This window comes from Electrophorus electricus, chromosome 12 (assembly GCF_041902795.1).
Source record: "Electrophorus electricus isolate QZ-2024a chromosome 12, ASM4190279v1, whole genome shotgun sequence".
Taxonomy (NCBI): domain Eukaryota; kingdom Metazoa; phylum Chordata; class Actinopteri; order Gymnotiformes; family Gymnotidae; genus Electrophorus; species Electrophorus electricus.
Genome location: NC_137508.1, coordinates 15,242,835 through 15,269,229, shown reverse-complemented (window position 1 = coordinate 15,269,229; position 26,395 = coordinate 15,242,835). Strand labels below are relative to the sequence as shown.

The 26,395-nt window shown below is 41.6% G+C and overlaps 1 protein-coding gene across 2 annotated transcripts in view; it reads right to left on the bottom strand.

Moving 5' to 3' along the window:
• Positions 1 to 26,290, bottom strand: part of arfgef3 (ARFGEF family member 3) — a 33,508-nt gene extending 7,218 nt beyond the window's left edge. Inside the window, exons 1-32 of one of the 2 annotated variants that reach the window (XM_027026464.3) lie at positions 25,790 to 26,290; positions 24,436 to 24,487; positions 22,134 to 22,215; positions 21,474 to 21,605; positions 20,185 to 20,253; positions 19,183 to 19,305; positions 18,702 to 18,738; positions 18,321 to 18,405; positions 17,912 to 18,016; positions 17,292 to 17,619; positions 16,886 to 16,998; positions 15,818 to 16,776; positions 15,376 to 15,542; positions 14,995 to 15,160; positions 13,430 to 13,537; positions 12,655 to 12,870; positions 11,539 to 11,649; positions 10,407 to 10,557; positions 7,962 to 8,273; positions 7,203 to 7,336; positions 6,835 to 6,980; positions 6,366 to 6,545; positions 5,887 to 6,028; positions 5,682 to 5,804; positions 5,446 to 5,549; positions 4,855 to 4,999; positions 4,543 to 4,671; positions 3,012 to 3,188; positions 2,645 to 2,759; positions 2,357 to 2,459; positions 281 to 412; positions 21 to 151 (exon numbers count right to left, since the gene is read on the bottom strand). In XM_027026464.3, the coding sequence (XP_026882265.3) occupies positions 21 to 151; positions 281 to 412; positions 2,357 to 2,459; positions 2,645 to 2,759; positions 3,012 to 3,188; positions 4,543 to 4,671; positions 4,855 to 4,999; positions 5,446 to 5,549; positions 5,682 to 5,804; positions 5,887 to 6,028; positions 6,366 to 6,545; positions 6,835 to 6,980; positions 7,203 to 7,336; positions 7,962 to 8,273; positions 10,407 to 10,557; positions 11,539 to 11,649; positions 12,655 to 12,870; positions 13,430 to 13,537; positions 14,995 to 15,160; positions 15,376 to 15,542; positions 15,818 to 16,776; positions 16,886 to 16,998; positions 17,292 to 17,619; positions 17,912 to 18,016; positions 18,321 to 18,405; positions 18,702 to 18,738; positions 19,183 to 19,305; positions 20,185 to 20,253; positions 21,474 to 21,605; positions 22,134 to 22,215; positions 24,436 to 24,487; positions 25,790 to 25,907 (5,195 nt within the window). In that variant the 5' untranslated portion in view covers positions 25,908 to 26,290. Of the gene's footprint in view, positions 1 to 20; positions 152 to 280; positions 413 to 2,356; positions 2,460 to 2,644; positions 2,760 to 3,011; positions 3,189 to 4,542; positions 4,672 to 4,854; positions 5,000 to 5,445; positions 5,550 to 5,681; positions 5,805 to 5,886; positions 6,029 to 6,365; positions 6,546 to 6,834; positions 6,981 to 7,202; positions 7,337 to 7,961; positions 8,274 to 10,406; positions 10,558 to 11,538; positions 11,650 to 12,654; positions 12,871 to 13,429; positions 13,538 to 14,994; positions 15,161 to 15,375; positions 15,543 to 15,817; positions 16,777 to 16,885; positions 16,999 to 17,291; positions 17,620 to 17,911; positions 18,017 to 18,320; positions 18,406 to 18,701; positions 18,739 to 19,182; positions 19,306 to 20,184; positions 20,254 to 21,324; positions 21,387 to 21,473; positions 21,606 to 22,133; positions 22,216 to 24,435; positions 24,488 to 25,789 lie in introns of those variants that run through there. The other variant, XM_081724470.1, reaches the window with a different exon arrangement.
• Positions 26,291 to 26,395: the final 105 nt, after the last annotated feature.

Sequence of the window (26,395 nt, the reverse complement as noted above, 5' to 3'; positions counted from 1 at the left end):
TCTAACTAGACGTTTCCCACCTCTTCTGAGTGTGACCATTGGATTGCTGGTCTGCAGGAAGTTCAATGATGAGCACACAGGACTGAGCATGCTCAAAACCTTCTTTGCTGCTGGGTGTCTTAGGAGAGCACTGTGTATCCAGCATAAAGACCTATAAGACAAAAACAAATGAACAGCAAACTTCAGTATGCCACTGACCACTGGAGAAAAAGCTGTCTGGGTTTCTGTGCAGCAGCGTCTGTGACATAGGCTGAGGGACGTGTGCCGGACTGCGGAGCACCTGTTGTGCCATTGCACGAATCCTCAAGTACTCGGCCTCCGCGGAAGCAGAGTGGGTCGGCGCCGCTACTTTCACCTCACATGCGTCGCCCGTGAAAGTGTCTGAGCCACTCCGGAAACAGGCAAGCAGATTCTACAGGAGGAGAAGGGAAATGCTCAACAATGATAGCGTCTGGATCGTTTTCTGCTGCTTATACTTGCGTGCCACTGGATGGTCCACTTGCTGGATCTAAGTCCATTTACATTCAACAGCTACTTTATTAGAAAGGGCTACTTTATATCTACATCCACTGGCCATTTAGTAGGTACACCGATCTTATAGGTCTCACTTACAGATGTGAACAAGCGTGAACAAGTTATCAAATCAACCTCTACCCTGGTCAGGGCTCCTCAAGCTTCTATACATGTCCCTGCTGAGCAGTCTGACACCCCAAAGCATCCAGTTAACAGCAAATTTTGCCTGGCTATAGACCCTCACTATAAACCCTCAAGGTGCTTGTATTAAAGTGGTATTTCTAAAAAAGATATAATAATATCAATTATAGGGTATATTATTGTGTATAGTTTAGGCAAATATACTAAACAGAGCATCACTAAGACCATACTTGACGAAAACGTTCATGCCCACCTCAAGTACATAAAAGATATGTTGAGCTGAGAGCCCAGGGTATTATTCTGAGTGGTGTCATTAAACTGGAACCAGTCTCCCAGTACACAATGGTGACTTACATCAAGCCTCTTATAGCCAAGAGAGCTGAACGGGGGCTTCAGCATATGAACTGACACATTCAGACATGTCAGAGAGAGCTGAATGAGGGCTTCAGCATGTGTAATGAATGATACACTCAGACATGTCAGAGAGAGCATTTAAGAGATGTTCACTCCAAGACTATAAGCAGTTTTCACACAGTTCATTTGGAATTATTCTAGAATCATAACCATTGTGTTGCACAGGTTATTTTTGCATATAGAATATTCCTTTTCATAATTTTTATCATCTCCATATAAAACAGATAACTTCGTCTTTAAACATTATTATATCTGTCTGAATATTGTTGGTGATAGAGGACATTTTTGGCAAAAACGTTTTTGTTGATGACAAATAGCTTAATGCAACATGGACATTTATGTAAACATGTGAACACCATGTAGTGATTGAGCACACATAGAAAATGTTCTCATTTTTCCATGAAGAGTTTACTAACTGCAATCAGACACATTAGGGCAAAGACAATATTAAATTATGAATGTTCTTTTAGGCAAAGTTAAATACTCCAACTGTGTTAGCTTCTCCTTTAAAACATGGTGTTATGAGCTCTGAGGAATAGTACAAATCAATCACCTCTGTGAGTCAGTGAACGTTTGCACTTTATACATTGCAAAAGTTTGTAATGTAAAAAAACAAACATCCGTCTTTAGCTTTGGAGTACTGATCATCTCCAATGTTTTTCCCATACATGTCATTTTTCAAATAGAGCTCATAAGTGCATCCATATAAGACTATTTTGTCATTCTTATTGAGCATGCAGTTAATTTCAAATGGCAATTGATAAATTCTCTCACTTAATGCCAGAGATTGAATGAATTCAGAGACTGAAGGAACATTCCGTTTCATGAAAGTTTGCAATTTCAGAGGAGGTGACAGATAGAAACACAATGTATAAAAGCCATAAGTTGTTAGCTAAAGAATACTTTTCATACATTTTAGGTACGCCAGTAGTTTCACTGAGATGATATGCAGGGTGGCTTGTGAATCTTAACAGCTTTATAGTAGGCCCTTTGTCTTGTTTGCCACATTTACCAGGCAAAAACTCAATGATCCCTGCCAATCTAAATAATATCCACTGTGGCACAATGCCTTAACCAGCAGTATCAGTGCAGACTTAAGTTACTAGAAGTTAGTGCTAAGGTGATGCATGTTTACCTTCCTATTTCTTGGAAGCAATATGCATTGGGTGCATCATCTGCCTATCTTGGAACAGCCACTGCACATTACTGAAGGAATCCAATCATTCAACAAGATAACAGGACCAAAACAATGTGCTACAGGGTTCCTGGATGGTAGCTGGTGGCCTACCTTCACTGGTTCAAGGGTGGCTGAGAAGGCATCTTGCAGGGCACAGCAGGCCAGCTTCCACATCTCCTCAGAAAAGACAGGCCCTGCTGTCACCAGCACATACCTGAAAAGAGCCCACTTCTAGCATTTGCATACTCATCAAGATGCATCATCGTCATGTGAACACCTGCAATGTGACCTGGCCTCCAGCTCTGCCTGCCATGCAACAGTAGAGCAGGGGCATCTGAGGAACTGGAGGTTGAGCATTTTTTAGTAGAGTTCTGCTGCGCTGCACACAGCCGTACTGACCTGATGCAGGAGCAGCCCACGCGAGAGATGATCTCTGCAGGCTCAGACACACACGCCACCAGCAGCTTGAAGAGGTCCTTCAGCATCAGGTTAATGAGACTCTCATAACCCATGTCTATAGGAAGACATGAGCACACACAATACACGCTGAATGCAGGACATTACACAACATGCAATGTAAAGTATTTCTAGTGCATCATACTCATTAAAGTAACAGTGCTCAATTCTGTTGTAAATGCATGACATGTAAATAATCTCCATAATTTGTATGGCTGAATTATTAATAAACAGAATTATTCAGGACATAGAAGCTGTCTGTCTTTTGTTATACAAAGCAGAAGTTGTTTCTTTGAAGTGGCAGTCCTACCTGAATGTATGAAGCTTTGAATGTGCTCCACCACCAGTTCACAGGACAGGCCGATGGCATGCTTGAAGTTTGCAGCAGCAACATCCCAGTATGAGTAGTCTCCATGGCTACGCTGTAGCCATAGCGACATGACTGGCAGAAGAAGCTGGATGACAGAGAATATGGCAAAGCCTGGGCCTTTGGAGGTAAGCAGAGAACAGTACATATGGGAGGTGGATTGTCAGCAGAGAGAGCCCTTAGATAGCAGAGTGTATCCGAATAGTAAGGCACAGGTGATCAAAAATATTTAAGAGCTTTTAATTAAGAAATATTAAGAATTTTTCATATGCACAGAATCAGAAAGGGGGTATGTATGGATGGAGGCAAGACTGGAAATTAAGAAAGCAAAGTTAGAATACAAGGATACATTTGAAAATAAGTTCAGGATTAAATGGTAAGGAATAACAAGACTGGTCGTAAAGAGAGAGATAACAAGCCTATTAGACTTGATGGTTTTAAGTGTAACAGAACTGGCTGAGGCTGAAGTGATGCATTTTAGATTTGGAGCAAGAAAAAAATTCAAACATTGTGGAAAATGTTCATTATTGTACCCATTGCCAAGTGATAATCACCCACAGAGATGAATGATTTTCACCCTGTAGCTCTAATATGAGTGGTAATGAAGGCATTGAAGTGAAGAAACTCATTAAAGGGGAATTATTGGGCTTAGTGGAGAATCATTGACCGAATGCAGTGTGCATATAGATCCAGTAGGGTAGAGCATGATGGTACTGGTATTCTGATGAATCTCCTGTACAGACATCTTCAATGTTCAAAAACTCAAAAAAATCTGCCTTCAACACAACAGCGCCTCAAATTTTAGTTAACAAACTTATTACAGGTAAATGTAGGTTCTAACCTAGCAGTTTGAATTATGGATTTTTAAAAATATATAGAACACAACTGGTAATGTTAATTGCTTTTTATCTGTAAAACATCTCTTCTCCATTGGCTCCCCTTAGGGCAGTGTTTCATCTCCACTTGTATGTGCTTTATATAAACAATAGTAGGAGTCAACTTCAAGAAGATAAATCCTAAACTGAACATGAGCCAGTGGTTGAAGACTTGGTTGAGGTGCAATGGAGTACACCCGTCGATCGCAGGGTAGACTAGAAGGTGATTAACCCTTTTTATATGTAAATTAATTAAACTTTCATTACATTTTAAATGATTGCTTGGAAACCAGAATTGAATAGACCCAATAGTATAGTAAAGGTGGCAGTAAAACTGTGACTGAGTTTCAGCCTCTTACTTCTGGATGTAGATCCAGGGTCACAGTGGGGGAAGAGTAATAGATGGAAAATCTCTTTTAAACATAAAGCTATAGGTTTTTTTTATCTGCGATAAAATGTCTTAACACTATTTGACTGAATATAGGATATGAGATGTGTTTTTGTGAAAGTTTGTGTGTGTTGTTTTTTTCTTCTCATTGTCCCTTTGGGGACAATAAAGGAGCTATCCTGAATCACCATTGTTCTGAGTTGCAGTTTACCTGGCGTTTTGGTGACCTCTCGGAGTAGCTCAAACAGCAGCTCCAGGGTGGGTGGTTGGTGCTGACGGGGGCAGTTAGATACAGCTGCAGTCAGCTGCTCCAACAGGAGGATCCACACCTGGATTAGACCTGCAGAGAGAGACATACCCACACCGACACCCCCATCCACACCCCACCCCCACACACCCCAGGTTGAGAGTTGCCTCCAATCAGTTCAACAAGAAACAGCCTAAATGCGACATGCATAGCACACGGCTACATTTTGCAGCCTGTGCAGAGGACGACAACACAGCCATGAGCTCAATAGGTCACCTGTATCATCGTCGAACTCAGCTAGAATGCAGTCCAAGCCATCTTCGCTGCTCACTGAGCGTTCCTGGGCTCTCATTGGCAGGCTGGCCAGCCGTGCCCCCAGAAACACCGGCTTAGAAGGCATCTTGTAGATCCTGGCCAGTAGCTGGAACCCATAGACATCATGTTGCACATAATGTTCTATAAAAAGAGCATTTCACATCCAAACTGATTTGTTCTTCTATACTGAGTGTATTTGAGTCTGGTTTAAGGCAGCAGAGGAATTATGGCTGAATTTGTACTTGTGTCTCAGAAGATGCACAATGCTTGTGACATTGGTAACCTGTAGAAAAACTGGGTAAAATTATAAGTAGAAATAGTAGTAGTAGTAGTAGTAGTAGTAGTAGTAGTAGTAATAATAATAATAATAATAATAATAATAATAATAATAATAATAATATTATTATTATTATTATTAATACCAGAAGTAGTAGTAACAACAACAACAACAACAACAACATCTAGGGGGTACCAGCATGACTGACCATGCATGTTGTCTGACATTAGTTTTGGGTTAGCTGCAGGCAGCTAATAAACGAGAGTGTTACTTACGTGTGAGCACTTCCTCAGGTAGTCCAGGGCAGGAAGGCACAGGTCTGTAGAGCTATATCCACTCATGTGAACACAATCTCCAATCTCCTTATAATCCACTTCACCTGAAAACAAGTTGGTCCCAGAGTAACACAAGTCCACATGGCCAGAGGTACAAAAATAAGACGAAAACTCTCCTGTAGTCTTGTGTGTGTGTGTGGCTTTTCACCAGTCTCTTTGTAATGCAGGTGCCTTACCTAACCCTTTCACGAATTTCATAAGGCACATGATGTAGTCAGTTGCTGCGTTGGCAAAAACCTGAATGTTGTCTGTGTTAATGAAGGCTTCAAAGACGTCGAACACAGGTGCCTGGGATTTGCCTGAAATTATGCAAAATGAAGCAGTAAAGGCTCTGCATCTGTGGTACGGTAATGACACGACAACCAAATATTCGACACTGACCCATAGAGTATTCTCCAATCAGATAGTCCTTCATGTCGCTCTTGCTTCCGTGCACGGTGCGGAGGGCGCTGAAGAGTGGCCTCCAGCCGGACTGGATCTGAGGAGAGCACAGTTCCACCAGCTCCCCAATGGAGGTGATCACCTGGAAGCCAGGACAAACAGAACAGGGGTGAGGGTATGGGTGAACACATGTTGTGATCACATACAGAACAAAATGTATTTTTTAAAACATACATGTGTTCATTGGCATGAAATGGTAGAAACAGGCAAGTATTAGTTTTGGTAATTAATGTATTGGATAATAAGTGGATAAGGTCTGATTTTGTAAAGATGCATTAAGTGAAGTGTTGGACTAAATTATATGGTAAATGGCAGCTCTATATGTGTGTAAGAAAAAAACTTCATTGATAACAGCTATGACTTTTAAAGTACAAGCGCAATGCACTGGTCATTGCATGTGCATCAGTGAGCGGAGTCACCTGGTCCTGCACGTCCTCATCACACAGTTCCAGCTGCATGATGTGCTCAAAGGGCCGGAACAGTGCCTCGTTGAAGTGGAAGTGCGCTAGCTCTGCCCAGCTGGTCAGCACCTCCACCAGCACATCGTGGATGAACGACACAGCCTTCTGTGACACATGTCGTTCTTTGTGACAGGCGGCCTGCATAAAAAGTGGAAAAAAAAAAAAAATAGTGGCTTGATGGTTAAGTGCTGTAATGAGGTTGAGTCATTTCATTTTTTGAATATCAGTGGTATTCTGTACAGAGATATAAACCTTCAAAGCTTCCAAAAATGTCTGTTAAAGTCTTCCTTGAATACGTATGTGAATTAGTGAGCACCAAAAAGGCCTGGTAAACACAGGATGAAGATTTGTCATTCCCGTAACATTAGTTAATTGAGAGTCATTTGCAATGAGCCATTTTGTCTTTAAAAAATTATTATTTTTTTACCTCTACCAGGTGAGGGGCCACCACACTCCAGGCTCTCATCATGTGCAGTAGAGGTCTGCTTCTGTTCCGCACGACGTGAAGCATGGCCTCTCCCAGCCTGAAGAGATGGAGGGCACTACGCTTGTCGTGAGTCGATTTCGCCTCCCCTTCAGTGCAAGAAACAAAAAAGAAGCTTGTAATAAACAAAAAACCAAACTACACCATCCCGGCAAATTCTTCAGCTGTACTGCTCTGCTGTTTACACAAAACAGTACCCCCTTGAAGTCTCAAACAATTTAACTGAAGTCTTGGTTAACAAGAAATGAGGAACATCAAAATAAAGAGAGCTGTTGTTTTTAACCTAGCAGGCAGTGAGATACTTTTCCTACCTGGCATGGCTAAGGAGTAATCTCCTGTCTCTGTGACTGAATCAAAAAGCTGTGACTGGGAGGCTTTCCTCAGCTGGTGCAGGAAACCCACCAGACCCACCAGGTTAAGTTTGCTCACTGCATCTTCATACAGTCTACAAGATAGAAGCAAGAAACAGATTATGCACACATATATAGTTAAAAGATGATGAAACAAGAGCAGGAGTGTCATAAAAGAGCATAAAGTAAAAAAATTGTACATTTACATAAATTCATCTACATAAATTTAATATCAACTACTTAGTGAGCTGTAAGTTAAATAAGTGAAATAATTCTCATTTTCCAACTTTAAGAGCTAGCAAATCAGTTATCCACAGCGCTGCCATTCAGATAGACTTAAGAATACATAAAATGAATTTAAAATGATCATACATTTATGCATGTCTTAAAATTAATTTTCTAAATTATGATTGTCACTTTTAATATCATAAATAAAAAACATTAAGCAAGCATATCTGTACACTGAATTCAAGGTTGTTATGAAGTCTGATTACAGATTTTTTTTTTTTTCATTAAGTAACTAAATAAAGATTTGGAGCACAATTTTAAAGGCACTTTCCTAGCCAAAAGCACTTGAAGGCCCCTAGCTGCAAGAGGGATCACAGCAGGATTCATGCAGGAGGCAAAGATGTAAAAGCAGCAAAAAGAATAAAGCAGAAGACGAACAAGAAACACAGCGACCCCTACCTCCCAACCCCACACCCCAACCTGGCGCAGTACCTGTCTGCCTGCGTTGAGAGTGCGTACACGGCCTTGGCGGCGGCAGTGCCCATCAGCAGGCTGCCCCCCCGGAGGTCGAAGCCTCTGGCTTGGCTGCCTTCGCGCAGGAGCTCCTGTATGGAGAGCGGCTGGATGACCGGGTGGCCCAGGCTGAGATCCAGGGATGGGCCACACTCGGCGTCCAACTCCACAGCTGCGCCTGCCAGCCCTGCTACCGACACCTGCTGCGGTGTCTGAGTGATGGCCACCGGAGGCTGTGGGGTGCCATCACTGAAGTGGGTGTGCTCCAGTGAGCTCACATACTCCATCACCCTGAAATGGAACTAGTGAAGGTCAATGGGCAGGACAATGCTTGTGAAGCCTACTTGTTTGTGCTAAGATTTTAATTTAAAGTTAGAACTAATATTAAAGTTAGAACTAAAAGCTTGAACTAATATGTACAGGGCCTTGAAGTATTCATACCCCTTGACCTTTTCCACATTTTTTCATGTTACACCTACAAACTTGTATTTTATTGGGATTTTATTTTATAAATGAACACAAAGTAGCAAGTAATTGTGACATGAAAAGAGAATTATACATGGTTTTCAAATGTTTTAATAAATAAAAATCTGGAAAGTGTGGCATGCATTTGTATTCAGCCCCCTGTACTCTGATACCTCTAAATAACATCCATTGTGACCAATTGCCTTCAAAAGGTCACCAAATTAGCAAATAGAGTCCACCTGTGTGTAATTTATTCTCAGTATAACCACAGCTGTTTTGTGAAGCCCTCAGAGGTTTGTTAGAGAACATTAGTGAGCAAACAGCATCATGAAAACCAAGGAACACACCAGACAGGTCAGGAATAAAGTTGTGGAGAAACGTAATGCAGGGTTAGGCTATAAAAAATATCCCAAGCTATGAACATCTCACGAAGCACTGTTCAAGTCATCATCCAAAAATGGAAGGAGTATAGCACAACTGCAAACCTACCAAGACATGGCTGTCCACCTAAACTGACAGCCCAGGCAAGGAGAGAACTACTTAGAGAAGCAGCCAAGATTCCCATGGTCACTCTGGAGGAGCTGCAGAGATCCACAGCTCAGATGGGACAATCTGTCTACAGGACAACTATTAGCTGTGTACTCCACAAATCTGGCCTTTATGGAAGAGTGGCAAGAAGAAAGGCATTTTTAAACGCAGGCCATAAGAAGTTTGCGGTTTCCCACAAGCCATGTAGGGGACACAGCAAACATGTGGAAGAAGGTGCTCTGGTCAGATGAGACCAAACTTGAGCTTTTTGGCCTAAATGCAAAACGCTATGTGTGGCGCAAAACTAACACTGAATATCACCCTGAACACACCATCCCCACCTTTAAACAAGGTGGTGGCAGCATCATGCTGTGGGGATGCTTTTCTTCAGCAGGGACAGGGAAGCTGGTCAGAGATGGATGGAGCTAAATACAGGGCAATCCTAGAGGAAAACCTGTTAGAGGCTGCAAAAGACTTAAGACTGGGGCGGAGGTTCACCTTCCAGCACGACAACGACCCTAAACATTCAGCCAGAGCTACAATGGAATGGTTTAGATCAAAGCACATTCATGTGTTGGAATGGCCCAGTCAAAGTCCAGACTTAAATCCCATTGAAAATCTGTGGCAAGATTTGAAAATTGCTGTTCACAGATGCTCTCCATCCAATCTGACTGAGGTTGAGCCATTTTGCAAAGAAGAATGGGCAAAAAGTTCAGCCTGTAGATGTGCGAAGCTGGTAGAGACATACCCCGAAAGACTTGCAGTTGTGATTGCAGCAAAATGTGGTCCCACAAAGTATTGAGTCAGGGGGGCTGAATACAAATGCACACTACACCTTCCAGATTTTTATTTATCAAAAACTTTGAAAACCATGTATCATTTTCTTTTTACTTTACAATTACTTGCTACTTTGTGTTCATTTATCACAAAATCCCAACAAAATATATTTAAGTTTGTAGGTGTAACATGAAAAAAAATGTGGAAAAGTTCAAGGGGTATGAGTTCAAAGTTCAAGGCCCTATAACACACAAATCACATCTTGAAGTAATCATTTTTCTGCAAACCATTTAAGAACATAGAACTAACTGGATCTTTCCAATCCCACAACAAATTCAAATATACTGGTAGTAAAAATTCTACAATGCAAACTTTGTGTGTCTGTATAGGACATAGCACAACTTTATCAGTTCAGTCTCTGAGAAACCATTCTCAAGATTTTCAATGAAATCTTGGCTCAGGACTTTCACTTAAACAGCACATTAGGTCAGATACTTTCATTTCATTCCATTCCTGCCTTCGACGCACACAATTCAGGAAATCTGAATAATTATTTACCAATTCCCCGACCAAGGGTCAACACAAAACCTGCACAGCTTGGGGTGAGGAACCACTCGAGTAGATGCAGTGGGAGAAAATCCCACGACCCCATACCTGAAGACATGGGGCCAGCAGTCGTAGTTATGGCTCCCCATCTCTAGTCCCACGTTGAGAATAGCGTCCATGCACAGCACATGGGCCGTATGCAGCTTTACTCCCTGACAACGGCTCATCTGCTCCAGCTTCTGCTCCATTCGCTGTTTGACTAATGCCAGCACAGACAACCGCACCATTGCTCTTAGCATTGTATGTATATAAAGCTTGTGGTAGGTAAAATATAAAGTGATGTATATGTAAGGAGCCAAAGGTTTCATGTCCTGTTCTGAATGTTTATTGCTGAATGTAATGTCATGGCTAAGATGAAAATCAGGAAAATAAAACTAAAACAATATTACTTCTCTGCTCAATGAAGTGTTGACACTTTGTTGTTTTGACTCTTCCCCAGCAGATTTGTTATCAAGGTAATGTGTAGACTGTAAAGGTTAAATTCATATTGTATGCACATGCATAACTTATTAACTGAATTGGAGCAATTTTTATACATGGCCTTCCCATTTCCAAGGACCCAGTGTACTTAAACAATTGTCTGCTCATTTTTTTATTTCTTGTTTCTTGCTAGGCGTGTGTACCTGTATTATTAGTTCATGCACAAGAGATTTGATGTTGCATTTGTAACACGGCTTGAAAATGCTCAATTGAAAAAAACTCACTGGAAGGTTTACCTACTTCACCTTGTAGCAGGACAATGCAAACACTCCGAAAGGAACCGTGTGTTTCTCAGAGCCATAAAATTGAATGTTGCTGGCTGGCCAAGTCAATCACATGACCAGAAACCCACTTTGCATGCAATTCACTTACTGAAGACAAGAAAGGAGTCAAAAACTCCACGCAGGAAGAGAAAGGTCCTAGCAGACCATCACAAGGTAAAAATACTCAGGATACCCAGCATTTGCACTCTGGCACCTTTAGTGGCTATGCAACCATGTACTAAATGTGGTCATTAAAAAGAAATGAACTTAAATTAAAAGTTGACATTCTGTACAATGACATTGTTGTTTAATTTCAAATCCAAGCTGCTGGTGTACAGAGACAAAACAACAAAACTGTGTCACTTTATTAAATATTACGGACTGCATGGTATGTATAAAAGCATAACAGGCCCCATACCCTATATGTGGGTGAGTACCTTGAGTAATAGCATCTCCAGCCTCAAGCAAATCTCTCTCTTCCTTCTCCTCCTGAACGCAGGAAGCCGCTGCCATCTGGGCTACAGCTGACGCACAGTTGGCAGCCACGCCTACTCGTGAGCACACATCAACGCACATTTACAGTCATGGCCAAAAGTTTTGAGAATAGCACAAATTTTGGTTTTCACAAAGTTTTCTGCTTCAGTTTTTATGGTGGCAATTTGCATTAACTCCAGATTGTGAAGAGTGATCAGATGAATTGTAATTAATTGCAGTCATTACTTGCCATGAAAATGAACTTGATCACAAAAATGACTGCATTCCACCCACTGCATTTCAGCCCTGCCACAAAATGGCCTGCTAACATCATTTCAGTGATCTTCTCGTTAGCTCAGGACAAAGTGTTAACGAGGACAAGGCAGCTGATATCAGGTGATATTTGTCAATAAAAGCTTAAAAAATGAAATGCTTATAATTGTACATCACTATACCATATAAACATGTGACAAAGTGATCTAAAAAAAACAAAAAAACAAAAAACTGATGCAGTGAACTTTGTGAAAACCAAAATGTGTGTCAGTGTCAACTTTTGGCCATGACTGTACACAAACACACACATTTGATCAGCACTCAGAGGCAACCATGTTCTCCAAGTGCCAATCTGCATCAGTTTTGCCATGGAGCAAAATCTTTGTTTGAGGAAATTTCATGTGAAATAAAGTTCTACACTGTCCTGTATCAAAAGGCCAAATTTGTAAGACTATTATTTACAATTTTAAATTGGTCTTAGTTTAAATAATTGTAAGAAACTGTAATAAAAGATGTCAGTGTTAGCAGTTACTAAAACTTAAACAGCCACCAACTGCAGACACTGCAATTTCCAAACACTATTTTCTGATGATATCTTATTTTTTGTATTTGTATTATTTTTTGCATTTTATCTCATTTATTTTAATGCATTATTTAAGCTAATTTACTTCTTTCCTCTTCCACTTTGTTCTTTTATCATCTTCTATTTTTTTCTTAATATAATCAGTTGAACTTTATTTCTGCTGTATCTTTTCTGTAAAGCACTGAGTAAACCTCAAATAAAATGCAATGGGGCGGGTCATTACCCAAAGCGCAGCTGAGCGCAGCTGCCTTTCTCAGGCCGTCCAGGCTTAGGCAGATGGTGTCACGCTCCCTCTGGTTCTGCACCTTCACACCCTCCGCCCCCAGGATGAAGGCCAGCCCCCGTGAGCTCCCGGCCATGCGGCCAGTGAGGGGCGTGGACAGGGTGTCGATCAGGTTCTTCCAGCAACCAGTCAGGATGTAGCGGGCAAAGACAACACCTTTGAGAAAGAAAGAAAGAGAGTGAGTGAGTGAGTGAGTGTGTAAAAGGCAAATACTAAAATAGCAATAAATAAAAAGGTAGTGGGGGCAGCTTCACATTATATGAATGAGACCATCCTAAATAATCCTTATAAGCTTATGATCACTGCTATCTATGTTAGCATTCCTAATGGGTTGAAGCATTCACTATTAGTTTCGTTTTGTGACTGACAAGGATATAATATGGGAAAAAACTGGATATGGTAGTACAGGAGTAAATGGCCCAATGTATAGAACATTATCCCTGAACAATAAAGAGGCATGGAGATTTCCAACCAGCAGAAAAATGATCACACACCATATAATCTGCTAGCCGAGCTATAGCAATCATGGAGAAGACTTTCTTTGTACTGTTTAGGCTTTATGCTGACTGGCAGCTGTTGTCATGGGAAGCAGGCAACCGACCTGCCTTTGATGTGAGTGCTCACAGAAGACGACAGCCACCCCCACGCAGCTCCAGGTGTGCACACACACTCACTCACACAGGGAAGTGGTGGAAAGCACAAACACTGTACCTACCTGCTGCCATGGTGTCACTGCCATTCTTATCACTTATAAAGGGTGATTGCATTGAGGCCCTTCTGATCAGTTGACCTCCAATAGCACTGCTGCCAAGACCATCAATATCTAGAGAGAGAGTGCATGTGTGAAGCCTGTTTGATATCTATCACCACAATCACATTATTGGTTGAGGTAAATGGGGCAAAATATAATATAGGTAAGATATTGGCCTACATTCATATTTTATATATATATATATATATATATATATATATATATATATATATATATATATATATATATATATAAATGAAATATGTAACTGTGATGCTTTATTTTACATTTTTAATTCAATCATAAATCATTAATATGTTTCACAATAAATATCAATATACACTACATGGTCAAAAGTATGTGTTCACCCCTCCTATTTATTGAGTTCAGGTGTTTCAGCCACACCTCTTGATAGTAGCTTTAAAAGATTAAGCACTTAGCCATGTCATCTCCATAAACAAATATTGACAGAGAAATGGTTCATAATGAGGAGCTCAGTAACTTTATATGTGGCACCTCTGCCATAAGTCAGTGTGTGAAATTTCTGCCCTGCCAGATCAACCCCAGCCAGCTGTAACTTCTATTACTGTGAAAAGGAAGCATCTAAGAACAGCAGCAGCTCTGCCACCAAGTGGTGTGTCACGTAAACCCACAGAGTGGAGCTGCCGAGTGCTGAAGCATGCAGATTGTACACATCACCTGTGCTTAACTGCTTAACTGCTTAAACACAAACTCAGAGTTCCAAACTACCCATGAAAGCGACATTGGCACAAAACAGTGCATTGTCAGATCCATAAAACAGGTGTCCATGGCTGAGCAACTGCACACAAGCCCAAGTCACTAAATTCGATGCCGAGGATTGGTGGGAGCAGTATAATTTTAAACAATTATATATTTTCAACAGTCTGAGGAAGGTTTTTTTCTGCTCCCACATGACTGCTCATGTGCACAAAGCGTGTTCCATAAAGACAGGATTTGATGGAGTTTGGCGGCAGAAATTCCAGTCGCCTGCACAGAGCCCTGACCTCAACCCCACTGAATACCTTTGGCATTGGAAATTTGACTGCGAGCCAGGACTTCTCGTCCCTGACTCGGTCTGAATGGGCAAACATTTCCACGGAAACACTATAAAATCTTATGAAAAGCTATCCCAGAAGAATGGAGGCTGTTATGCAATGGGACTCCACACTACTGCCCATAGGTTTGGAATGTGATGACTAACAAGCTCTTATAGGTGTGATGGTCACTTATACACTGTGTTGCTTGGCCATTGTTTGGTCAAAAGTATGTGGATATAATCTGCGTGAGAGCAATAACTGGCTGTAGATATGAATGCATTTAGCAAGATCTGTACTGGTCTTCACTCATCAACTAATAGGTAATTATTTTAGAAAAGGTTATGGGGAACACAGTTTTATATATTTCTATATATTTTGATATACATCATACTACGGAAAATATTGATGCTCAAACAATATACGAGATCATATTTCCCAGTGCTACATCAGGCCTCAGGCAGTATGTGTTACCAGTAAGCATGGTGATGAGAGGGAGGGAGTGGTTCTCAGGAGAGCCCCAGTAGTCAGCCTCGCCCAGTATGTTCCTCTCCAGTACCTGGTGGTACATTTCCTCAATCCAGGCCTGAGAGAGCACCACCAGTACTCCACTGCTCTGGATCTGACGCACAAACTCTTTCTATGTAGAGGGACGCGAGCAAGCATACAGATACAGTTTTCATTTAGACCTTCAGATTTCAACATTGTAGATTTCAACATTGTGTGTGAAAGAGAGAGTTCCTGCAGAAATACATGGCTGGCAGTGCACCAAAAAGCATTTAAACAATGTAGATGTTGTTTATGCAGCCACCTGGAGTGAAAAGCAGTGATCTGGATGCAGCTGTGGGTTTTTACCAGAGTGATGGGGGCTGGCGTGGGCTTCCTGTGGTAGTAGTCGCAGATGCAGAGTTTGAGGTTGAGGAGCAAGGCATAGTAAGACACCAGATACAGTCCGTCAGCGTTCATCAGAGCCTGGCAACTCAGATTCTCACTGCCCTCGAAGCCAGGAGAGTGGATGCCCCCTGGATGGTAAACACAACAACAGGACTTCCACAACTACTAAGAAGAGCCTAAGAATCAGTTGTAACACAATAAAAGCAATGTTTCCACAGCTAGAAGAGCCTAAGAATCAGTGGTAACACAATGATAGAAGTACTTCCATAACTACAAGGGAACAGGAACTAGTGGAAACCAGAGCGTGGTCTTGGAGTTCAGCCCCTACGAGCCTTCATTTACCACAGCAATAGCTTATTTCTGCTTGGCATTGGTCCATCTTTGGCTTCTTTGCACAACATACCTGCTTGCAAGCCAGAGCAGAAGGTGGAGGAGAAGCTCTGGAAGGCCACGTCTACATCGGTCGGGCTGCACATAGCCAGGAGGCGCGGCAACAGCGCGGCTAGCGACTTGACGAAGAGGCGGGCACTCTGCTGGTCCGCCTCCTGGTTCTTTAGCAACTTGAGTGAGAGTGCGGCTGTGCGCAGAGAACGGTGGCCAGGGAAGTCACGTGGCGTCTGCTCTTCATCAGCCAGCGAGCAGTTGTCTGAGCCCATGTCGGAGACGTCCGAGCGGCCCGAGTCCTTCTCAGCCGCCATGGAGTACTGGTCACATGAGTCAAACTCAGTGCGTGACAGCTCCTGCTCGTCCACGCTGAAGTTGCTCTCGCTGTAGCGTGAGCCATGTGAGCGTGCGCGAGTCTCCACCGACAGGAAGTTGGTGATGTCCGGGTAGGCCAGGGCGTGGCTGCGCTGCACCACATCAGGTGGGGCGGTGCTGCCAGAGGTGGGTGCATCTTGGCCAGCACTCTCCCGGGTGCACGCTGGCAGGTCTGGTGCGGTACCCGCTGCTCCCCTACTAGAAGAAGGCGAAGGCAGACGTGGCTCTTCCCCACACTCCTCTGGAGTGGTTTGGCCTAGATCCCCCTCCAGAGTGGTCTTGCCTGTGTCGGTGGTGACGCTGATACTGATGTCAGGGCTGCACTCAGGGATGCCTGGCTCCCACGGGGCATTTTCATTGGATAGCACGCGCCGCTGCCAGCGGAAGTCAGCCTCGTTCAGCTCGACTGATTCCCGTGCTGACTCTACCCCCTCTTTCAACTCGTCCAGTCGCCGCAGCAAAAGGTGGGCCTGGTCTGTCTGCAGGCCCCGCCCCTGGCTGAGCTCATCCAGGGCACCCAATAAGGCACAGGCACAAGAAACTGATGAATAGCAGGCTTCAATCCCACCTTTCACACAAGCCTCGGTCATCCCATCCATCACCCTGTGAAAGCAGAACCCAGGAATGACATGTTAACAAAAATACCATTCAGCAGCATCAGTAATTATCAAGCTTGTGTTAATAAAGAACCTTCATAAAGTTTGACATTTACAATTTGAGGAGGTCAAGATGTGACTTCCTCTTCGAGAAGGATCTCTTCCTGGTTTCAGGCTCAGTAACACATGGGCCAGCGAGGTCAAACAAGCGCTGTGGGCTTCCAAGGATCTGGGCAACAGACCAAGGCAATGAGCCAGGTACAACAGATAAACTTCCAAAACGTTGCTCCCAATACCAACACAAATGCTAATAATCCATGAAAGTTAATTGGGGTGAGTTAGCATTAGCTCATGTTACCACTAGCTTTTCACCTATTTGCCATACTATTAGCCACAGTTAGCCATGTTAACATTTGCGAGTGAAGAGAGTCTTTAAAAAAGGTCCCAGGGTCCACCACCACACCAGTATATTTAACCAAAAGACAAGCCACAAACTTTAAAGCCATAAAAAATAATCTTCACCTCCCTCATGATCTTGATAGCCTCTACCCTGTGCTGTGGTGGTGGGTAGAGCAGGATGCGATGGTAGAGCGACTGCAGCACGGGCTTCATGGACTCCACACAGCCCACCAGGCGGACCAGCTCGGCAGCGATGTAGCAGACGGTGCGCACCACGGGGCCGATGATGGCGGGGGCGCTGGAGGAGCAGCCCGAGCCCCTGCCCTGGTCGGTCACCCCTGCCCCGCATGCAGGCTCCGACTCTGGGCATGGGCCTCCATGAGCTGAAGTGATGGTTTTGTCATTGACAGGGTTCCCTGTGATCACCACCAGCGTTGGACACAGCTGTTTCCTATGTGGTGATACATTTCAAAAAGAGTTTCAAAGCAGTTAAGGCAGTTTAGAGTGAGAACAATTAATTACCAATAATAGTTAAATCAAAAGCTAATAAGTATAAGCATAAACAGTAGCTACTATTCAAGACTCTAAATAGCACCCATCACCAATTAAGTGCAAATGCTCTTGGTCGACACCTGTGCCATTTTGTTACTTAGAAAATTAAATACTACAAAAATGACCACCCCACTCAAAAGCATTTTGCATTAACACACAGTGTTACACGGATGGCTGGAGCAGTAGCTCACCAGACAAGGTCCATGAAGAGACGGTGCAGGTGCATTGTGGGAGGACAGCTGTTAAGCATGGCTAGAATGCACTCCAGATACAGCAGCTGCAGCAGTTGGTTCTCACTGTATGGAGGGGAAAAGAGCAGCCGTTTAGGAACGTGGCTTGCTTCGATCTCTCAGAGCCAGACACGCCAGCAGAAACACAGAGAGAGTTCAAACAGGCTGCCTGTAGGGCAAACACCTGCCAGAGATTCACAGTTAGCACCAATTGCATTTCATTATAAAATGTGGTTACAAATTGCTTGAGGGTAACAGTGATGTTACTGCACACCTTTAAGAAGAAAAATAGAAGTCTATCAATAGTGGACCAAAACTGTCTATTGACACAATAGGGTGAATCAGCGCTCTCATTAAGGTGGATACGTACTTTGAAACAGACTCCAGTTTATCGCAGAACACAGTGAGGACGGTCACCACATCCTCAAACAAGGCTGCAGTAGTGGGAGAGATGTCTACACACACACACACACACACACACACACACACACACACACACGCACGCGCACAGCATTACTGTCAAATCAAAGCCAGGACCATCGTCTACACTGTTCAGAGAAGCGTGTTTCTATCACATATCTTTGCTGGCCCTTCTCTTGTTAGTACATCATTAATTCAATTAGACGTAATTCACTCTCTGGTCAACATCTCAAGTCTGGGATGGCAGTATGTGGAAGTCTATGGGATCTGTTGAAGGGAACATTCATTCAACTTCTAGCAGTTTATGCTCCATCAACATGACCAGAAGTACCTTTGCGCTGGGGCAGAGACTCCACTCCATCTGCACCCTACAAGACAGTACAGATTGCTTAGAGTAAAGGTTTGCTGCTTATGTTTACTTGAGGTTGAGCATCTGATTATAAGAGCCACATGTCGTCATTAAAGATTAAAATAATGGTAAAATAATTGTATAAAATAGCGAATGTATCAGGCCTAAATATTTGACAAATAAGTCAGCATTGAAGACAACGTCACAAAAGTATTGGTCAAACTTTGAAAGATGAGTTGACCTTTCATTTAAGATGCTGTAATACACATATGCAGCTTATGCTGTTTTTCCATTTATAATGCAGTACATAATGGTAAATATTGTTTAATGGTGTATAACAGGTAGAATGCAAGGAAGCTAGCACTTAATTAGACAGGCAAGAGTGTCTGTGTGTTCTTGATGGAGCTCAATTAGTGTATGTATGGGTTTGTATGTGTGTGGGAGGGTGTGTGTGTTGACTCACTGCATTCTCATGTCTATGGTGCAGTTGGAGGGTGAGATCTCCAAGTATCTGACTGAGTGTGGCCCTCACTGCTGTGTTGATGCTTCTCTGATGACAACTCGATATGTATGTGTCGATACACACCTGCAGGCCACACCCACACACCCAGAAAATATCATTTGTAAATGTTGATTTGGTTGGCTTGAATAGCCAGTGATGTATCACTAAATAAATAAACAAAGAAAAACCAGGAACTCCTTGTACCTTGTAGAAACCTATAAAATTATATAATAAAATTAAAAACTCTGAAGAAGTGGTCACATTCAGAAATTTCTAAAATGTATATAACGAAATGTCATATCCGCACAATCTTCTGCAACGGCTAACCAGCAAAGAAAGCCTCAAATGGAAAACTCCTCATTCTGCCATTAAGTCACTGACATGACCGCAAATAAAGTCTGCACCTGCTCATCCACGTTGCCTGGGAACCCATCGCCCCTCTGACTATGTCATGGAAACAGGACCTTGTACGTGACATATGGCGCCAACGTAGTCACATCAGTGACACCATGGCAGAAATGTTAAGGATTGGAAAAGAACATTTCATTCACAGTGATTAGCTTCCATGGGGTAGTCAAGCCTGTGTACTTCAGGCTGATCTGGCCGGATACTGAGTCATACATACACGTCACGGGGGGGATGAAAGAGTGATGGAAATACTAAGCAAGAGATTGCTGATGCTCCTTCTTTGTGTAGCAGCCCTCTAGCTGTGTAGGAAGGTTACAAATGGAAGCGTCTTTCAGGCCCAGACTGATTTACATGCTGTTTCTGATAGTGCTACAAGCACTTGCACACTCTTTGAATTACAGACCTGGATCATGGGGCTATGTTTTGAGAATACCTAATAACTAAAATATCTCAGTATTTTACACCATTTCTTAATGTTTCTTATAACCAGGTATGAGCTTTGCTATTTGTGTGGTTTTCCTCTCCTCTGACACACCTGTATTAAAATGGCCTTACCTCAGCAATGCTCAAAATGTTGTTGCCATTGACCTCAAAGGCAGATGAGTAGGTGACACACAGCAAGACCTGGACAAGAACAGGAAATGACAACTGGTCTTCAGATGAAACTGCTGCTCGTGTTAATGGCAGTAAGGAAAGTCACAAACAGATTCCCTGGGCTGACTTAGTAGTGTTATCACCACCAGCAAAAGCAGAAAACCCACCCATGGACAGTACATTGAGCTACATTTAGGCTATCAGTTAACAATAGTCCTGATACTACAAAGACAGCCAGTAATAGAGCAAGCTGAATTAACAGTATGGTGATACCAAACTGATCAGATCTGCTAGAAGAAACAGCACATTTGACATTAACGCCTCACATGGTGCTGAGTACATTTATTTCCAGCAGACTGTGACTGAAAAAAATTTAGAGTTAGAGACTGAATTGACTTTTTTTTTTTTTTGCCCCAGTTCTTACACATGGCTTGCCTTCTGTCTAGCCAAAGGCTAGTGTTCATAAGAACTGCAAACCACTTGTAAATTGCATATTAAAGCTGTTTCTTAGGAACTCAGTACTGAATAAAATTATTCCAATAAAAGAGAATTAAAAAAAATAAATACTTGTCTTAGCTAACTTCTAACTTAGAAATGTTAGCAAAAAACAAGAGACCCAAAGAATGAGCTCCAAATCGGACATGACTCATAATATTAATAATAATAATAGTATTATTATTATTATTATTATTATTATTATTATTATTATTATTATGAAAGCATAATTGTCTAAAACATCTTTGTATTCTGTAGCATTAACAGTACACTTCACTAGAGCAAAGGAGCTCAAAAAATCGACAAAAACAGCTCCAGACTATTAGCCTTCCTTTTTTAGTCTTGGCACTGCATTCCAATAGGCAGTGTTCTACTGGCACTTCCCAGACACTTCCATTTCACAATCATATATGACTTACAGTTGACTGGGGCATTTCTAGCAGGCCAGAAATTTCATAAAGTGACTCCTTGTGAAAACAGCATTGCATTACATTTGAAGTCACAGAGCTTTTCAGTGCAACCCATTCTACCAACAACGTTTGTCAAGATTTCATGGCTAGGTGCTTGATTTTAGACAGAGCTCAGCAATAAGTTCAGCTGAAACACCTGAATTCTAATTACAAGGGGAGTCCATATACATTTGGCCATGTAACTTCTTGCTGGTAAATCTGTAATTAGAAAGAACAATTTAAAATATGTTTTATGCAGTGAAGTAACACACACACACACACAGACACACACACAGACACACTAACCTTCATGACCTCCACCTGTAAGTCTTCATTCAGAGTGGGAGTCACGCTGACAGCCTCGAGCACTTGACTCAGCAGTTGCTTCCCTGACCCCTTTGTTTCCGCAGCAACAAAGCGATCCTCACAAAGGATCTTCTATCATAGGACCATGGCAAAAGATCCATGATAATTACAATATCCATGATCAGTACAGTATTCCTTATATGAAATCAATTTATTTCCCCCACTTATATGTACACAGCATATGGTCTCCCAGCTCTAACAAACAGAATATGTATGCCTACTCTGTATTACACTAGAAAACTTAAAAATTAAAAAAACTCTTAATAAAAGTAAACAAAGGTTGATATATAAAAAAACAAATATATTAGGTTTCATATGCTTGTATACTCTTAAAAACCCTCTAAACATTTAAAGAACATTTACTGTCCCTGAGAGGAATCAGTGGATGCAATTCTTGTGGCACGAAATTGTGTTGTCAGGACAGTATGTTCACTTGCATTATAAGTAAAACACATTGGTATGTTGAAAATGTAGGATGAATTATTTCATACCCACAAAATCACATACATTTTCTACAGATTCTCTGTTTGTTTTTCTCCATATTTCCTGATATGCAATTTGGCTGAAGAGGAAGCTGAATAATCAAAATAATTCTCTAACCTGCATTCCTGAGAGGGCTGTCTGGGCCAGCTTGGGGTTTTTGGACTCCAGGGCCAGCTGCAAAGGGAAGAGGCATCTCTCCCTAAAAGCACAGTGCAGGTAGTAAGCAGAGGATCACAAACAATAGCATGCTTCACTAAGCACTGGCTTATGAGAATAATAATCCATGAGTGTCAAAACAGAAGAAACAAAATTTAACTCTGTGTTTCTCCATTTTTCAAGCCTCAAAAGCTTCGGGGTGGATCGAAATTTGAGAATATTTTTCCTAAATTTCATAGTCACTGTTTAACATGAATAGAAGAGATGTAGGCAAAGCACATTTCATGATTTTAAAATATTTTGTATCACAATATAAAAAACTTAAATGTGAAATCTGAAAGAGAACAGTGTTCAAAATTAGATAACACTTTGGGATACTTCAGTTATTGCAGGTAATATAGCAACTAATTCTAATGCCCTTAATTATCTGACAAGCCCCATTTATCTGACAACAATCACAGCCATTTTGCAAGATGGGGAGTATCTAAAACATGACTAAAACCCTGTGACAGGGATGACACTTTCAGCCACTGCATGAGAACTCCGTCATTCCAAGAGTGTGATTTCTAGAATAAGAGGAAAAAAATACACAAGAGAACAGGATGATACGGAGACACTCACTGGGACCTAACTCAACACTGCAACTGGAGTTGCTCGCCGATTTAGCACTGAATGGGTCAAGGCTGTCTTGGTGTACAGCGAGTTGCCGTCTGATAGAATTCAGACTGAAAGTTCATTGCACTGTAACCAAGCTTCTCATCAACAGAAAAAATCAAAAGGCAAGAACTTTGCTGAAGAAAATGTTGTGTAGGTGGAGGAGAACTGGTCCAAAGTCACTTTATGACAAAGTCACTCATCACTTTAATGATGAGAGCAAGTTTAATTTAGTTGGGTCATATGGGAAACATGTTCATTGTCAAACTTGGGACACCCAGAACCCAGAGTGAGTTAAAAAATTGTTTTTTTGGAGAACGAAGTGATGTGGTTTGGTGGATGCATTCTGCAGCAGGAGTTGGACTTCTAATCCAGTTACATGGCAAGGTACTGCTAACATTTATCAGAAGCTCCTTCAGCAACATGTGGTTCCTTCCCTGTGAACACTTCCCAATCAGACAGCAATGTGTATGCACAATCATGCCCTTTGTCACACTGCAAAACAGGCAAACACTTTCTTGAAGCTGAGTACACTGAAATAATGAAATAGCCAGCCCAGAGCAACAAAGTTATGGTTAGAAAACCCACTACAGTTACCAAACTGTGGAAGAGACTGGTTGACGATTGGAACAAGTCCAAATGAGAGCAGTGTGAGAAACTGGTGAAGTTCCGTGGGTGCAGATAAGCTGAAATCATCCAAAACACTTCATACTACTTTCCAAAAGCTACAACTATCAAAATTTCCATTTGTAAGCTTTTCTGCTACAATGGTTATTTTTCTCTAATTTTCATCCCTGTATTTTCCACATATAAAAGCTTTGTAAGTGTCGATTTTGAATAACAACCAAGTAGAACAGTGTTTCAAGTGAGAAAGATCAGAATAAAATCAAGTTTAGAATAAAATCAAATGTTTATGAATCGATCTCTAATCTTGAGCTATACTATACTTTGGACATCACCATCTTCCTGCACATCCCTAGAGGCTAGCTAGAGGATAACCCCATCTTGCACTTCACTTGTATATTTTGCCAAAAAGCTACCAGAGGTAACAGTGATCAATGTACTCGCTCCTTTCTGCAAAGATGTTTGAGCAGGTTCAGCACAGCTTTGAGGCTTTTTTAAAAGAAGCATAGTATGTGAACTACTTTAGTAGTTTGTCATTTTTCTCTTGCCCAAGTTTAGGTCTGCAACATATCAACTAGTGCTGCTAAAGTCAGCAGAAGCTTAATTTTATTGAATGTTACATTTAATAAATGTTTTATTCTTCTTGATGTTGCCTCATTTTTTTGGCAGGTCTTTTGGCAAGAAGCAAGCCCAGTTGACTGAAAGAATGCCCTGGTGTTTTCTGAGAATGTAGAGAGACAGAAGAAATGAAACAACTGATGCAGGAGTTCTCATCTCCAGCATCATCTGCAGCATCTGCAGCCATGGGTTTGCAGCCCTGCACGGTTCCAGTAATGAAGAAGAAGTCATGGCTGGTGCGGAAGCACACTTTTACAACAAACAGCCAATGTGTGGATGCTGCAGTGCTCTGCAGATACACATGGGTACAAACAGGGCCACAACTGATATGCCTGGAAGACGTAAACTCAAATGAAACCCAACTTACCTGAGCTTTGATGGTGAGGTCTTAGCTGAGCCATTTTGAGCATCTAGTGTTTCTGTTGAAAGCACAAAAAAATACTTGTAACTATATTTACAGAACTGTTTGCAATCTTGTGCACTAATTCCGAAGACAGGTGTAATATACAAATATTAGACCAAATTAGACTGGGGGGGGGGGGATCCCAAATCGCATGGAATATTTCAGAGTTGTTCAAGACAACCTCACTCTCTGAATTAATTAGTGTTCTGCATAAAATCTGATTAATCTCACATGTGCGTACCTGCTCTGTTATTAGCACATCAGCAAAGTCTGACTGCCTAGTGCATGAAGACTTGGTTAAGCCAGAGAGAGAAAGGTGACAAGGGTTCTTAAAAGATCTGCTAAAAACCTATTCAACAGCATAACATCATTGATTGGTACAAATGTCAGTTTGTTGGTATACTACATACCATATTCAGCAGTCACACCACCATTACTGTGATATTAAGGTATTAAGTCCATCGTACAGGTAACATCTGTCTTTTACAGTACTGAGCCTACTTATTGATTGCCAGTTTAATTTAGTGTTAATTAAAAACAGCAGTTCTGATGTAAATCATTTAAATAGCTGCAATATGACATGGCCTACACTGTTGCTTTATGACATCCCTGTATTGGCTGTTTAGTGTTTCCTATGCTTACAACTGGTTCACTTTTTTTGTTCACTTCTTCAGCACTAATAATTTATTTCTAAATAAATAAAGGACAGCTTTTAATCAAGCAATGGAGAAGGGGACTGCCTCCTCTATAAACTTCTAATGCAATCATTGGAAGGTTATCTGTTTATTTATTTCTCCCAAATGAATAATGAAAGTGAATTCAAAAATCCTGTAGATTTAGTCTGCCCTACACGCTTTTGGCCTAAATACGGCTAAGCTGTAAAGGGAAAGACGAAAGATGACCATCAATAGTTAAGCCGGTGTAATGTATTCAACTGAAGCAGCGCAAAATCTAGTCTAAAAGACAAAAATAATTCTACAGATACAAATTGGAGCAAGAAATAAACACCTCGAAGAGTGACGGAGCTTGATCTATTCATTAAAAGAAAATTAAGGCAGGCGTTTGCTCTTTCGCCATAAGCTATCGTCCAATGACGACCAATAAGTTCCAAATATTAAACGTATTTTAGGTCGCGTAGTTTCGAAAAAGAAATCATATAGGCTACATATAGACATAATGGTCTGCGATAGATAATGATGTCAATATCAGATACCCACAGCTAATATTTATACAACTGTATAAATGCACACTGTAAGCTTGTGCACTAATTCCGAAGACACAGCTGCTGACAGGTGTAACACGCAAAAATTAGACTTACCGCACGCGAAGGTACAAGCATCCCGAATAGCTTTATATTTACTCCCAGAGGCATCTTTTTGAAGCTTTCGAAGAATTTCCTCCATTGTGAGACTTGTTGGTTGAGATTCAAACGGCATAAAAGACAGTTTTAGGCCTCCTGTTTAATGCAAGGCATCCCTACCGCCTGTAGCTAGGCTAAAGATGATTCACTCTTAGCCAGTGCTGTATGACTAGACGTCAGTGTCTTAAATTAGGAAGAATCCGTTTATTCACTTTAATTACAAACGAAACTCTTGTCCTTTTTATGGGCTATTAACAATCTAATACCCCAAATATTTGTGAGTAAAACGCTGGTATAAATACATTCCTGCTCTGAACCTGAAATACGCAGCTGTTTCATTCCCTGAATCCGACCACCTCCTTCCAGTCGGAAACGGTGGAGTGAGGAAACTGCGGGTCTGGATTTTCAGGAGATTCAGTGATGTGGGTCTTCCATCGTTTAGTACAAGGGTTGTTGAGGGATGTATCCACATAGCCTACCTGGGGGGTGGGTGTGCGTGTGTCTATATATATATATATATATATATATATATATATATATATATATATATATATATATATAGAG